This window comes from Bombyx mori, chromosome 15, assembly GCF_030269925.1.
Source record: "Bombyx mori chromosome 15, ASM3026992v2".
In the NCBI taxonomy this organism is placed as follows: Eukaryota; Metazoa; Arthropoda; class Insecta; order Lepidoptera; family Bombycidae; genus Bombyx; species Bombyx mori.
In genome coordinates, this window is record NC_085121.1 from 14,352,092 (window position 1) to 14,366,298 (window position 14,207).

Here is a 14,207-nt window from a genome sequence, read left to right on the forward strand (position 1 = left end):
CGGAAACGCGACCCACTGAGAAGATCCGGCGAGAAACTGAGTGGGCTAAATACGTTGAATAAAGTTTTCAAACCGAAAAGACGTAGAGAAAAGGGACAGAGTGAAGGAGACCGTTGGATAAGTTTGTCCCTTTCTAAACGACTTTTGTTCATTTGATTATTAAGACACCCTGAAAAAGGTCATTCTAGGTCCATTTTTGAATTAAATTCGAAATCCGAAAATTTCGAAATGGTCTCTATAATTCTAAAGGTGCGATATAACGTATATTATTTTAATAGAGACACACTCATCAGATCGTTTTTGCGGATACAAGATATCGTGCAGGTAAAACAAACGCTATAAGGAATGAGCGCCGAGGATAATGTAAGGATGGAGTTGTTTTGAAGTTTTCCTAATATCATCAAAGATCTAAGACTAACTTTCGTTTTTTTAATTGCATAGATGGGTTCACGAGTTCACAGACCACCTAGTGTTAAGTGGTTACCGGAACCCATAGACATCTACAACGTAAATGTCGCCATCTATCTTGAGATATGAGTTCTAAGGTATCAGTATAGTTACAAAGTTAGGTCTTTTTAATTTTTTAATAGAGTTTAACATGCTAAAAGTGCGTGCGATCTTTGACCAAGAAGGTCGGGATGTTAGGTGCGCAAGACAATCGCACATCAAAGGTACATCACGATCATTCCGACAAAAAACGGTAAGATCCACATGATCATCATCATCAGAATAGAGCAGAGATGACGTAGTTTAGCAACATTAAAATAAATATCAATAAGAAAACATATAAAAATAGGTAATTATATAGTCTTGTCGAATACAGCCCATTGAGTTTCTTGCCATATCTCCTCCGTGGGTCGCGTTTCCGATCCGGTGGTAGATTCCGCGAAGCACTGCTCTTGCTAGGGCTAGTGTTACCAACTTTTATTTTTTATTGCTTAGATGGGTGCACGAGCTCTCAGCCAACCTGGTGTTAAGTAGTTACTGGAGCCCATAGACATCTACGACGTTAATGCGCCACCCACCTTGAGATATAAGTTCTAAGTTCTCAAGTATAGTTACAACGGCTGCCCCACCCTTTAAACCGAAACGCATTACTGCTTCACGGCAGAAATAGGCAGGGTGGCTGTACCTACCCGCGCGGACTCACTAGAGGTCCTACCACCAGTAAATCAGGTTAGTTCATCAGGTTAGAGCCCGTGAGCTTACCTACTCGCTCGGTAATGCTGGCCTAGCCTCTTGAGGTTACCAGTTTATGTAGAAGAAGGAAAAAATATATTGAATACTGCAAAGCGTCAAAATTTCCGCGCCATTTATCAAGAGATGACGTATGAAAACGGGAAGGCGCACTCTAGCAGCACACGCGGGAAAGTTCATTTTGTAAACAAAATATACAATTAATTTAATTTTGTCGAACGCGATTAGGTAAAAACGTCAGGAAATAACATTCAAAGTATTTAATTCATATGCAAATTTGATGTTACTCTGACATCGCAAAATTTATGGTAAAAAAAACCTGTTACTCAGACTTGATAGCTGTCACACAATTTGAACCGCATTTGCATCAGTCGATAATACTATTGTTGTTTTGTTCTATACTAAATTCGACGAAGTATTTGCCCATTTATATTTAGCACAACGACTCGATTTGCATATTATTTCAATCGCTGATCGCGTTTATTTTCTAGAATAAAAGTTAGGTAAAACCAAATTACTTATCGTCGTTCTGTTTGAAAATTTCCAAAGTATCGACAGACCGTTTCCGAAGCCAAACAATACTGTATTCTCTAAAAGAGTTTAAAGTTTAATCAAAATACGCCTCAGTCCCTTTTTCACCTCACTGAACCTAAATAACAACCACGTTCCAATCATTTGATTGTAGAACAATTAGTATTCATATTTCGTGAAATGCAGCAAGTCATAATGAATTTTGTTCAAATAAAATTATGTCTAATTTCGTTTCACCAATTATATTATTAATATTGTTTGACATTCTGATAATATAATACAGAGTCATCTATTAGATGCATTGGTAACTATTGCACTCGATCCTTAATTTCACCAGTCTAAGTTGTTCCCATAAAAATTGATAGATGGCAGTAGTGTCTCTAAAATTTGGTTGTTTTTTTTTTGGGATTTTATTTATGTCTATTGATAATTCGTAGGATCCTAAAGAATTAGACGCCCGGTACAATCTTATTAACTAATGCGATAATGCCGGTGTTCAAATAATACAGGCAGACCCAGAGAGGACTCTAAATCAGTGATTCTCAACCACTGTTCCGCGGCACTTTTGTGTGCCACCAAATTATAATAATGTTAATATTATTAAATTATATCATTTTAAAAGAAAAATATTTTAAACATGAATATATATTTAAATCCACAAAAAAAATTAATAGTATATTTTAGTTTATTTCGTATATTAAAATTTTTTGATAAACTATTTATGCAGTGTGTTGTAGTAAGTAAATAATTTTTGAAGTGAAACTTCCTTATCGGCGTTGGAAAAAAATTTACCGTCACGTTTTTCGGTTACGCGTCACATTTTTCCGTTACGCGCCATCTGTTTTGTATTCATGTCTATGATAATAAAATCCTTTTGTTTAAACTTTATCTAATTTAACTTTTTTGTATTCATGTCTATGATAATAAAATCCTTTTGTTTAAACTTTATCTAATTTAACTTTATTTAACCAATTTCTAGAAAGTTGCATGTAGATCATTTTTCGAAAAATAAGGCCATAAATAAGTTTCACTTCTTACGTGTGTACACTAGTACACGCACACATTTTTTATCTTTTTTTTTTGTGTGCCGCCAAATTATGGATTCGTTAAATATGTGCCGAAAAAAAATTGAGGTTGAGAATCACTGCTCTAAATCAATAATTTATAATTTTATGATTGTTGTGTTAGTTTATCAGAGCACTGCGTAAAAACAACTAGGAAAAAATTTTGACGGAGCAACTTCGTCAAGGAGGTTAGATTAAAATGCATTTAATGTGTTTAATTTAACACTTTATGTTAAAACCGCGTACGTTTACATTATTTAAGAATCTAATATTTTACGACGGCTAATATTCCGTGAATGGCCAGTAATTGATCTGAAACAGAGAGAGAGAGTATTCTTTATTGTACACCAAAAAAACAAATAAACAGTACGATACATTAAACACAAAAAGTACAATTGGCGGTCTTATCGCTAAGAGCGATCTCTTCCAGACAACCATCGGGTGGACAAGAATCATTTGGAAACGAACTACGCGCGGTGTACCAATCCAGTGAAATACATATTATGCATATATGTACACATACATATACACATACATACATAGATATTGATTGATTTGAACTGGTGGTAGGACCTCTTGAGTCCGCGCGGGTGGGTACCACCACCCTGCCTATTTCTGCCGTGAAGTAGTAATGCGTTTCGGTTTGAAGGGTGGGGCAGCCGTTGTAACTATACTTGAGACCTTAGAACTTGTATCTCAAGGTGGGTGGCGCATTTACGTTGTGGATGTCTATGGGCTCCAGTAACCACTTAACACCAGGTGGGCTGTGAGCACGTCCACTCATCTAAGCAATAAAAAAAAAAAAAAAGATGTATCCGTAAATATACATATAATTAATACACAATATATTATAATATAATAATAATTATTATAAAAAAAAACAAAAATGTTGCTTCTTTACACATAAATAAAGATTAATGCAAAACATTCAGTTGAACATTTCGTGAATTAGTTTTCCTTACGTCAAAGAGCAAGTGCCAGCAGAGTTTTAATACATTTATTTTTAATTTTGAGAAATTAAAGAATATGAAAATGATATACCGTAACATTATGTATTAATTAAAATTTATTACTTATTTAAAATACGAAAATATTTTTGTACAGCCCTAGTGTTGTGACTTTGAGAACATGTAACATTTACATAGTCAAATCATATAGAAATAATTAAAATTATTTTAATTTTCAAAACTGTAACATTCGTGTGATGAACAGATTTTTGTGCTCTTTTTCTGGGCTGTTTATTATATATAAATATATACATGTATTTAAATATATATTAGTATGTAGGTATGTCAGTCTCTGATACCGATAACACAGGAAATCTTAATTCGGGGTCAAATGACGATGATGATATTAATAGAATTCTTTGAACATATAATCAATATTTGGTATAAATTTATCTTTAGTCTTGTAACATTCCATTCTCATAGTGAAGCAATTTTTTATGGGGGGAATTCCCGGGAAGTATTTACTAACCTGTATTTTTTTACTTAAAAAACTTTAAAAAAATTTTGCGGCCGTCCAGCAAATATTAAGAGTATTTATCTATGCCTCCAGCTTTTGTAGTAAATTTAATTAGGTCGCAAAGGTAAGTAGTTTGGACAACCCTGCCTTAGATCATGATTCACTGTCTTAATCTATTTATTGGCAAATAAATTCAATTACTATCGAAAAAGACGAAATAACTCACCTGCTCATACAGCGGGTTGGGTCTACGTCGTACGAGCTTCGATTTGAGTCCAGGAAATTCCGTGACATCAGTGTATAATAGGATGTCCTCGAATGTCTTCTGAAAGAATATGAAACTTGCATTTCGCCGCATCATATCACTGTATACGGAAGTCTTAGGAGATTACGACTTTAAGGGTGAATTAGGTATACGTCGTCACGTATCTGTCACCTTGTTCTTCCAAAACCATGGCTCCTTCTTTTGATCGAGCTCATCACTGTCATCGCGACGTGGTCGACTTAGGAAGATATAAGCATGGCCTCCTCGCTTCGGAGAATACTGAAAAAATTGATATTAATTTATAATATAAAAAGCCTGGTAATAATATTTAAAAATATGAAGTCGTCATGGCCTAAGTGATGAAACGCCGGATGCATTCGTATCGAGCGATGCGACAGTGCCGGCGTTTGAAGCAGTTTCACTGTCAAGATTTTTGAATGAAATACGTACTTAATTTAACTTGTTCCTGGTGGTAGAACCACTTGCGAGTCCGCGTGGGTAGGTACCACCACCCAGCCTATTTCTGCCGTAAGGCAGTAATGCGTTTCGGTTTGAAGGGTGGGGTAGCCGTTGTAACTATACTTGAGACCTTCGAACTCATATATCCAGGTGGGTGTCGCATTTACGTAGTAGATGTCTATAGGCTCCGGTAACCACTTAACACCAGGTGGGCTGTGAGCTCGTCCACCCAACAAAGCAATAAAAAAAATATTAACGAGTGTTCACGATCATGTACCTAATAAAAATCAAAACCGCAAAACTTATAATTTCTGTAATTACTGGTGGTAGGGCATTTTGTGAGCACCTACATCGGGCTATTATGGCTACATGACTATTGCCGTGAAGCAGTAATGCGTTTCGGTTTGAGGGGTGAGGCAACTATTGTACCGTCATAGCTGAGACTTACACCCGTATCTTTAGTCGTTACCGTTTACGAGCTTAACTCGACTCGACTCAACCTCCAACGCGCGTTTCGGTATGATTAGTCGTAAAAATAAACTCCACTCAAACGTCCTTGGACAATTTTCCTAACCGGAGTGAAGTAGGCGAACTGTCAAGTCAAGGTACGTCGCGACGTACCTTGAATGTTCCTCAAGGCTGGTTTTCTATCAATGTCCAAATAGTATGTGGACCGCAAATGGAAATATATGATATTGTTGTAATGGCTTGGATCTGTTCATGATTCCCGCATATTTTGATAATTTAATTTTGATAATATTTATTAATAAAGTAAATAGTTCGAGGTTAGACATTTGAAACTCTTTATTTTATTTACCTACATAAGAGTCATATTTTGCTTACTACCTGATAAATAAAGTCAATGCGATTATAAGTTTTATTTATATAATAATAAACTGGTGGTTGTGGAAAAGCACTTCAACAACACGATGCAACCAAAATCACACAAAAGCGGCGAATAAAAATACAAAGCCGGATCCGAAATCTAAAATAATAATAGGTTAGAAAATAAATAATACACTTTCAGATTTACCGCACGCACACATATTTATGATTAACTCAGCAACCAAAACATCAAACAAGTTCATCTAGTGTCAAACAGACAGCGGCAGCTTGACCTTGACATTAAACAATGACCATAGACTACAGAACTCTATGGGTTTGATGCTAGCTTGATCAAATTTTCATCATTATTACCTCACTCGAGGACAGTTGAGGAATATTGTAATGGTCGACTAAAAATACCAAACTCGAGTAAGTTTCGAGGGAATGCTCGAGCATCATCGGATGAGTTAAGAGTGGAGGACTATTTTACGAAACGTCTAAAGATACGGGCATTAGAACTCATGTCTCGAGGTGTGTGGCGGCATTTACTTTGTTGACGTCTGTGATATATTTGTGTGGCCACTAAAGACACATTTCTATATTAATAATGACACATTATTGACGCTGGTGTGGTAAGTTAATTTGGATATTGTTAAACAAACTTACAAGATTATGAATTATTCGATTCCTCTTATGGCTGGTGATTCGCGGATTCTCGAACGTAACAGAGGAATACCTAAAAAAATTACAGTGGAACATGCATGTCTAAGTCAAACAGGCTAATTTCTTTATCATCATTACACAGTATATTGTTTAGCATGTAGTTTCCCAGGATTTTCTTCGGTTTCCGCGTGTCGTAGACCTCACAAAAACTACTTTTAAGTTTAAGGTCGGTTTTTTTTTATAATACATACCTACCTAATTAAATTATTTTTTACGTATCGAATACTTTAAGGTTTTCGTGGTCACAGACAACTGGGAATGTCCTAAACAATACTGACTGACGACAAATATGACTCGGTGCTGCAGTAGTTAGTTGAGTGTTGCGCCAGGGGTTCTGGGTTCGATTCCCACATTAGGCAAACATTCGGGGGTACCTCAAGCATCGGTCACCATTCTCGCCGAACCCGTCGCTTGCGACGAAAGGGCTCGAGGAGTAAATTAACCCATAGACACAGCCCCCTGAGTGTTTCTAGCCGGATCTTCTCAATGGGTCGCGTTTCCAATCCGGTGGTAAATTCTGCGAAGCACTACTCTTGCTAGGGCCTGTGTTAGCAACACTCCCGGTTTGAGCACCGTGAGCTCACCTACACGCAAGGAGAACCTGAAATGGCCTCTCAAGGCTATCAGCATAGGTAGGAAAAATAAAATGTGATGAACAAGTTTGTTTGCTCGTTATCTGGATGTCTATTTTATATATATGTATATATTTAGAGTTATAATGTATGTATGTTAGTCTCTGGTAACTATAACACAGGGAATTCTAATTTTGAAACCGGATGACCGTACGTAATGTGTTCCCAGTTATTTTCACTTTTCATATTTCACTTTTACAGCTAGGACTTCGAACTGTGAACCAAAACTGATTTCAATAAGCAGGACACAATGTTTCTTTGTAAATTAGTTATTTAAGTATTTTCCTTTGAGGAGGTGCGATTATCCTCTCTCTATAACTATAAAATACTTCTTTTCGCCGATTTAAAAAAAATGAGGATCCCAATCAAACTATATTTTTCTATGTTTTACCCCCGAACTTTTTTTTCGAATGAATTCACTTTTAAAAGCTAGTGCTTCTCATTCCCATTTAAGTTGTATAAATATTTGACCAGTAGTTTTGGAGCTATCCTTAATAATGCATTTTTAATTGCCTTCTACATTGATGATATTCTAATGTTATATTGTTGCTGTTGGTGTTTTTTTTGATACAAAATTTTATATTACTGTATTTTGCCATTACAACACCTATGTTTTTTTTAAAAATAGCTGGTGTTATTGGAGTGGAATGACGCTGAAGCGGACTTGTACGAGTATATCTGATGGCTAAAGTTTGTGGAAAACCTAAAAAGTCTGTTCACTCACCGTTCTTTTTCCGGGTCTCTCATTCTGGATTTCGATTTTTGTCTTAAGTTGTTAAAGAATATTTTTTCTTGGGATTCCTTGATAGAGAAGATACAATTTTTAGATTATTCAATTATGAGTGATTTTGGCCGATAAGTTTAGGCAACTGCTAGAATCGCAATTCGTGCACAATTACGATATAGGTCGCGTGTTGATAGAGTTCACTTCAACATCGGCAGTAATAGTGCGTCGGTGATGCGTCTCATGGGATAAGCATTACACCACTTCATCTTGGCGCCTACTCTGACCACACATAAAAATACTAATGGTGGCATACTTACTGGGAAACTTTTAGAATTTCTTCGGAAGCCACTGTATAAGACCTTGTCACTTTTACCGTCAAACCTGAAATATTGAGCATAGATAATTAAATTAGTGATAGATAAGCAACTCAAGCACTCAACAAAAATGTTTACGGGCATCGGCTACGCAAAATACTTTAAAATTTTTGATTCAATACTTCCGCTTCGCTTAAGGTGATCCGATCGCTGTTTCGCTTCGAGTAGTTCCTAGTATTACTAACTGACTGCGTGCCATCTCTACAATACTTTTATAGCCGGCACCATATCCCTAGAATGATCGAGAATATTCCTCACAAGTCGAGTATTTTCGATGCGTGTTTCCGCTATCTGACAATAGATGGTGTTGTACTTCTCGAGCGTTCTAGATGTTACTAGACCCTTTGACATTCGTTTCGGCTATTCGGCGATAGATGGCGTCACTCTTACCGGCGTAACAGCAATTATATACGGTACGGATGTATGTCAGTCTCTAGTACCCATAACACATAAATCCTAATTTTGCGTCGAATGACTGTCTCGGATTTGTTCCGAGTTATTTATTTATTTATCTAACATTTCAAAGGGGGTGATCAAATTTACGCTTTGTGGACTTCGGTAGCTACGCTAGTAGTACTATTCTGGTTCAGAGATACCGTGAGCATAATATATACTTCTCTTAAGTTCTCACACTCAATAAATACATCAAAAACTCGAGATAGTTCAGATCCTTGTAATACCTGATTCCAATGTTGTCGAAGTTCCCATAAACTCCAGCTCCATTATTGAGGTCCCTGTGAGGGAATTTGACAGCGGATTTGAGCATTCCCCGGGCTGGCCTCAGCAGGGTATGCCCGGGCAGAATCGGCTCCGCTGCGGGTAAATGCTCTGGATCCGTTGGCGCTCCAATTATCAGACCATTATCTATCCCCAACTGCAGTCTTCTCTGTAAAAAAGTAGTGTTAGTATAAAGTGGTTCTATTCCACACTTTTCCAGGCAGGAATAAATTTCTATAAAACATAACTAGAGGATCTAATATGGTACCGGTTTGCAAGAAGACAAGAGTATAAGACCGATCCCTCCACGGACTGCTACAACAACTTCCATAACACTAAAATAATCAGAGCTACACCGATGTTGTAACACAAGTACCCATAAAATTCTGAAATGGCTTTAATTTTTACTATTTTTTATTTCTTACATGGATGGACGAGCTCACAGCCTACCTGGTGTTAAGTGGTTACTGGAGCCCATAGACATCTACAACGTAAATGCGTCACTCGCCTTAAGATTTAAATCCTAAGGTCTCAGTATAGTTACAACGGCTACCCCACCCTTCAAACCGAAACGCATTACTGCTTCACGGCAGAAATAGGCAGGGCGGTGGTACCTACCCGCGCGGACTCACAAGAGGTCCTAGCACCAATAATTACGCAAATTATAATTTTTTGGGTTTCATTTTTATTACACGATGTTATTCCTTCACCGTGGAAATCAATCGTAAACATTTGTTGAGTACGTATTTCATTAGAAAAATTGGTACCCGCCTGCGCGATTCGAACACCGGTGCATCGCTCAACACGAATGCATCGGACGTCTTATCCATTAGGCCACGACGACTTCAACCTACCCGTGCTGACTCACAAGAGGTCCTACCACCAGTTCTGTTTATTATCCGTTCCGTTATTGACATCAACCCCAATTGCTCTTCCAAAGAGTCGCTCTCCTGATACTACTGCTAGTATCTAGTCAGCACCTAATGGACTAATTAGGCGCGGTTACTCCATTCCATTCATACGTGGAAAAAAAGTTTCATAACGGGGGCTCTGAAACTTTATTTCTGCTTTCTGTGGCAGGTGGCGATATATTCCACCAAATTACATAATTAAGCGGTAGGCAGCGGCTTGGCTCTGCCCCTGGCATTGCTGAAGTCCATGGGCGACGGTAACCACTCACCATCAGGTGGGCCGTATGCTCGTCTGCCTACAAGGGCAATAAAAAAAAAACCTTACTGCCCATTGTAAAACATTAACTAAACTTAATAATATGCGGTTTATTTACTAAAGATTTTTATATTCCCATACAGCTGATGAAGCCGCGTCCACGTTTTCGGTCGTTTACAATAATAAACTGTGATATTCCAGTTATCAGTTACTCACAGCGATATGGTCGATCTGGTCCTGATTAGTTGCGCCATCGCAATGTAGGAACGCCTGCATAAAACATTATCGAAATCAACTACATTTCATTAACGTAGTCGTCGTGGCCTAAAGGATAAGACGTCCGGTGCATTCGTGTTGAAGCGATGCAACGGTGTTCGAATCCCGCAGGCGGGTACCAATTTTTTTTCTAATGAAATACGTACTCGACAAATGTTCACGATTCACTTCCACGGTGAAGGAACAACATCGTGTAATAAAAATTAAACCCGCATAATTATAATTTGCGTAATTACTGGTGGTAGGACCACTTCCGCGCGGATAGGTACCACCGCCCTGCCTATTTCTGCCGTGAATCAGTAATGCGTTTCGGTTTGAAGGGTGGGGCAGCCGTTGTAACTATACTGAGACTTTAGAACTTGTATCTCAAGGTGGGTGGTGCGTCTACGTTGTAGATGTCTATGGGCTCCAGTAACCACTTAACACCAAGTGGGCTGTGAGATCGTCCACCCATCTAAGCAATAAAAAAAAATTACGAATTATTTTTTTATGTAATGTATATTTTACTATCAGATTACATTAATCCATCAATTCAGTTAAATCAAAATTAAAATACAATAAGTATATAATAGATATATTATTACAATAAGTTATATTACAGTAAGAATAGATAAAAAAAATATAAAAATAATAAACAAGTACGTCTTCTTAAATAAAATTTTAATATTTCAAAAAAATGTTAAAAATTACAAATCAATCAAAATTATTAATGTAGTAAAAACATAGAGCTTTAAAGTAAGTAAAAATGATAACAACATATATCGAGCATCAATTACGAATTATATCAATATATTTATTTACCTATGAGGTTACCGTTAGCATTGTTAATCAATAAGTAAACCGTGGCACAATGGTTCAAGTATTGACAGTCAAAATAGTTAGCTAATACTTAATTATAATGGACAGTTATATAAACGATGACAACGTACACCAGCTAGATGCGTCATTTGTAATATTGTCGCTGTAATTACGAGTCCATAATCTATATATTATTAATACGTGAAGCAAAAACTTTGTATCCCTTTTTACGAAAATTGCGCGGACGGAGGAGTATGATATTTTCCACACTTATAGAGAATATAGAGAGAAGAAGTGCACAATGTTAATATTTTTTTAAAATAATGCATAAAAGATACATTAAATCAATAAAGAAAACATTACACACACTACATACCATGTATTTGACGCACACACGCATGCATACTATTTATTGTCAAACTTTTGTTCTTCACGTCTGTTGTCAAATTGAGAATAGATTAAATATTGTTTGTCTTTGTTAATATTTTTTATAGCGTAGTCTTGGCGAAATTTGTGATTATAGAAGTATAAAATACAATAATAATAGTGTACAAACTTACAATTCTAATTAATTATAGTCGAATTTCGACTACTGCGGGACCACTAGTCTATATCAAACCGCAGAGGTCGTTGCTAATTCTTCTAAGGCAGTCAGTGCCTAAGACGTGCTCGCGAAAGGTTTCCCCAATAAAGGGAAGATGTCGTGTCATCGTAAAGAAAACCGGCAAAGTTCGCGCAGTTGCTGCCTCCGCGGAAGATAGACAACATATTTTAAATTGGAGACTTGGACTACTCACTTCTCAAGGAGGCCTTCGACATTCACGTTGTGACGATAGTAACAATTTTGTTACCACTTGTAGCGGTACATTGTAAAAAAAAAAAACGTATGGCACTCGGGGACTGCCGCGTCAAAGCTGCTATTGCATAGCATTTTTATCAACTTATGTAATTATAATTAGACCATAATAATTTAATGTTAAAACAATAAAAAATAAGACCACGCTATATTTATAAACATTAATAAAAGCAAAACATTAACTGTTCCCTCCACACTCATAAGCTAGATCGCGCGAGAGAGAGATGGACAGACTTTTCATGATGCGCATGCAGTGCGACGTCACGCCGTGCGCTTATTCACAAACACTACACAAGCGCAACGTGTGAATGTGTTAAACGCGAGCTACATGGTAGGCGGAGTGGAGTATGTTAGGTTTTATTTTCGTTACGGAATTTCTTGATTCTGTCGCCGCGCCCAAAGCCCGCGATAAAAGCCATGCAATAGCTTAGAACAATTTATGTCATGTTTTTAAGAGGGAAATGATGTAGCGGGTTTAGTTTAGTCTGTGTCGAGTCACTGCAGAATAAACAGGGCTCAAACTGCCGTGTCTTTTGTCGTTATCGCCCTACATAGTACACACGCTCTACCATTCGGCTTTGGAATGAGCTCCCCTCCACGGTGTTTCCTGAGCGCTACATATCTTTCTTCAAACGAGGTTTGTGCAGAATACTCAATGGTAGGCAGCAGTTTGGCTCTGCCCCTGACATTGCTGAAGTCTATGGGCGACGGTAACCACTCACTATCAAATGGGCCGTGTGCTTGTTCATGTTACTACTCGTAGAACGCTGGCACTTAGTCGGAATGTCGCCTTCCCTGCCAGCCTTTTAATTTCATTTTCATTAGTGCAGTTTCGTAATATTTATTTTGTTTCTTTTGTCGTTTTCGCGATAAAAAGGCCAACTCCCGGGTGTGATTTGTTTTCTCCAGCCTACCGCTCATTTTGGACAGAGTTAGGTTTGGAATTCAAGAGCGATAATATAACAAAAAAAAACTCACGCCTATTAATATAGAAAACGTAGTGATCGCGTTCATCTCATCTCAGATTCTTGCAGGTGAGTGAATTCTGTAATCACATTTTTGTCATTAATTTTTTTTCTTTATTAACTACTCTTACGGCAATCTTGTTAGCGGGAAATTTCCGTGAAACGACTTCGGACTTTGAGTTGAAAAAAACAAAAAAAAAACGTTTTAATTCACATCCGTATAATTTGATTTTATAATTCGACTAGCCGCACTCGCCCGCTTCGCTGGGAATTTCAAATTAACATTATTATTTATTGTCATTATTATTAGAGAGTCCAACACTCATATAAATATTAGCCTATCCATTAAGTCCATTATCATGTATTTTCTAGATGGATACCAAGTTTCAAGTCGATCGGATGCATGATTCAGTAGTTATAACGGAACATCCGTAAAAACCACTGTAGATTTATATATTAGTATAGATTATGTTGGACGAGACGATTATTTTAGCAATCCGGGGATTCACCGCACGGGTGCCAGGTCTATCGCGTTGCTTAAAGAGGAGAAAAAGAGAAATTTGGAAAATTCCCACTGAGTATCTCGCCGGATCTTCTCAGTGGGTCGCGTTTCTGATCCGGTGGTAGATTCTGCGAAGCGCGACTCTTGCTAGGGTTCGTGTTAGCAACATCGTCAGGTTTGAGCTCCGTGAGCTCACCTACTAGTTAAGGTTACGCTGAAATAGCCTCTCAAAACTCTCAGCTTAGGTAGGAAAAAAAAGGCTTCGACAGCATTTAAATTAACCACATTTTTGGTTAGCCCATTCGTGAGATCATTATATTAATTCTTAGCATATTAGCATATTAATAATTATTATAGAGTGGTTGAATCAGCGGTGTGTTTCGGCGGTAGAGGACGCAATTATATTTCAATCGAGGCACTTGGTACACAATATATAACCACAGTTCAGGACATCAGTGGGAACTTGAAAATATTAGCGCATAGAACTAAGACTGTTGTCTTGTCTGGCTGGTGGCATTAACGGGGCTATGGGTTATTATTATTATCACGGAATAGATAAATAAGGTTGGAAACACGGAATATTTATCTATTCCGTGATTATTATATTAGCTGGGTCAATTGTAAGCTCATTCACTGGTAAAACTGGTTATTTGTTTACGTTAAGA

General features: G+C 37.3%; 1 protein-coding gene across 1 annotated transcript; it reads right to left on the bottom strand.

Annotated features, from left to right (window-relative positions):
• Positions 1 to 3,001: 3,001 nt before the first annotated feature.
• Positions 3,002 to 13,317, bottom strand: LOC105842952 (uncharacterized). The gene is made up of 9 exons (XM_021353324.3): positions 13,054 to 13,317; positions 10,362 to 10,415; positions 8,942 to 9,147; positions 8,205 to 8,268; positions 7,885 to 7,961; positions 6,472 to 6,541; positions 4,693 to 4,800; positions 4,483 to 4,581; positions 3,002 to 3,104 (listed from the first exon to the last, which is right to left on the bottom strand). The coding sequence occupies exons 1-9, from the start codon at positions 13,087 to 13,089 to the stop codon at positions 3,075 to 3,077; spliced, it is 744 nt and encodes a 247-aa protein (XP_021208999.3). The 5' UTR covers positions 13,090 to 13,317; the 3' UTR covers positions 3,002 to 3,074.
• Positions 13,318 to 14,207: the final 890 nt, after the last annotated feature.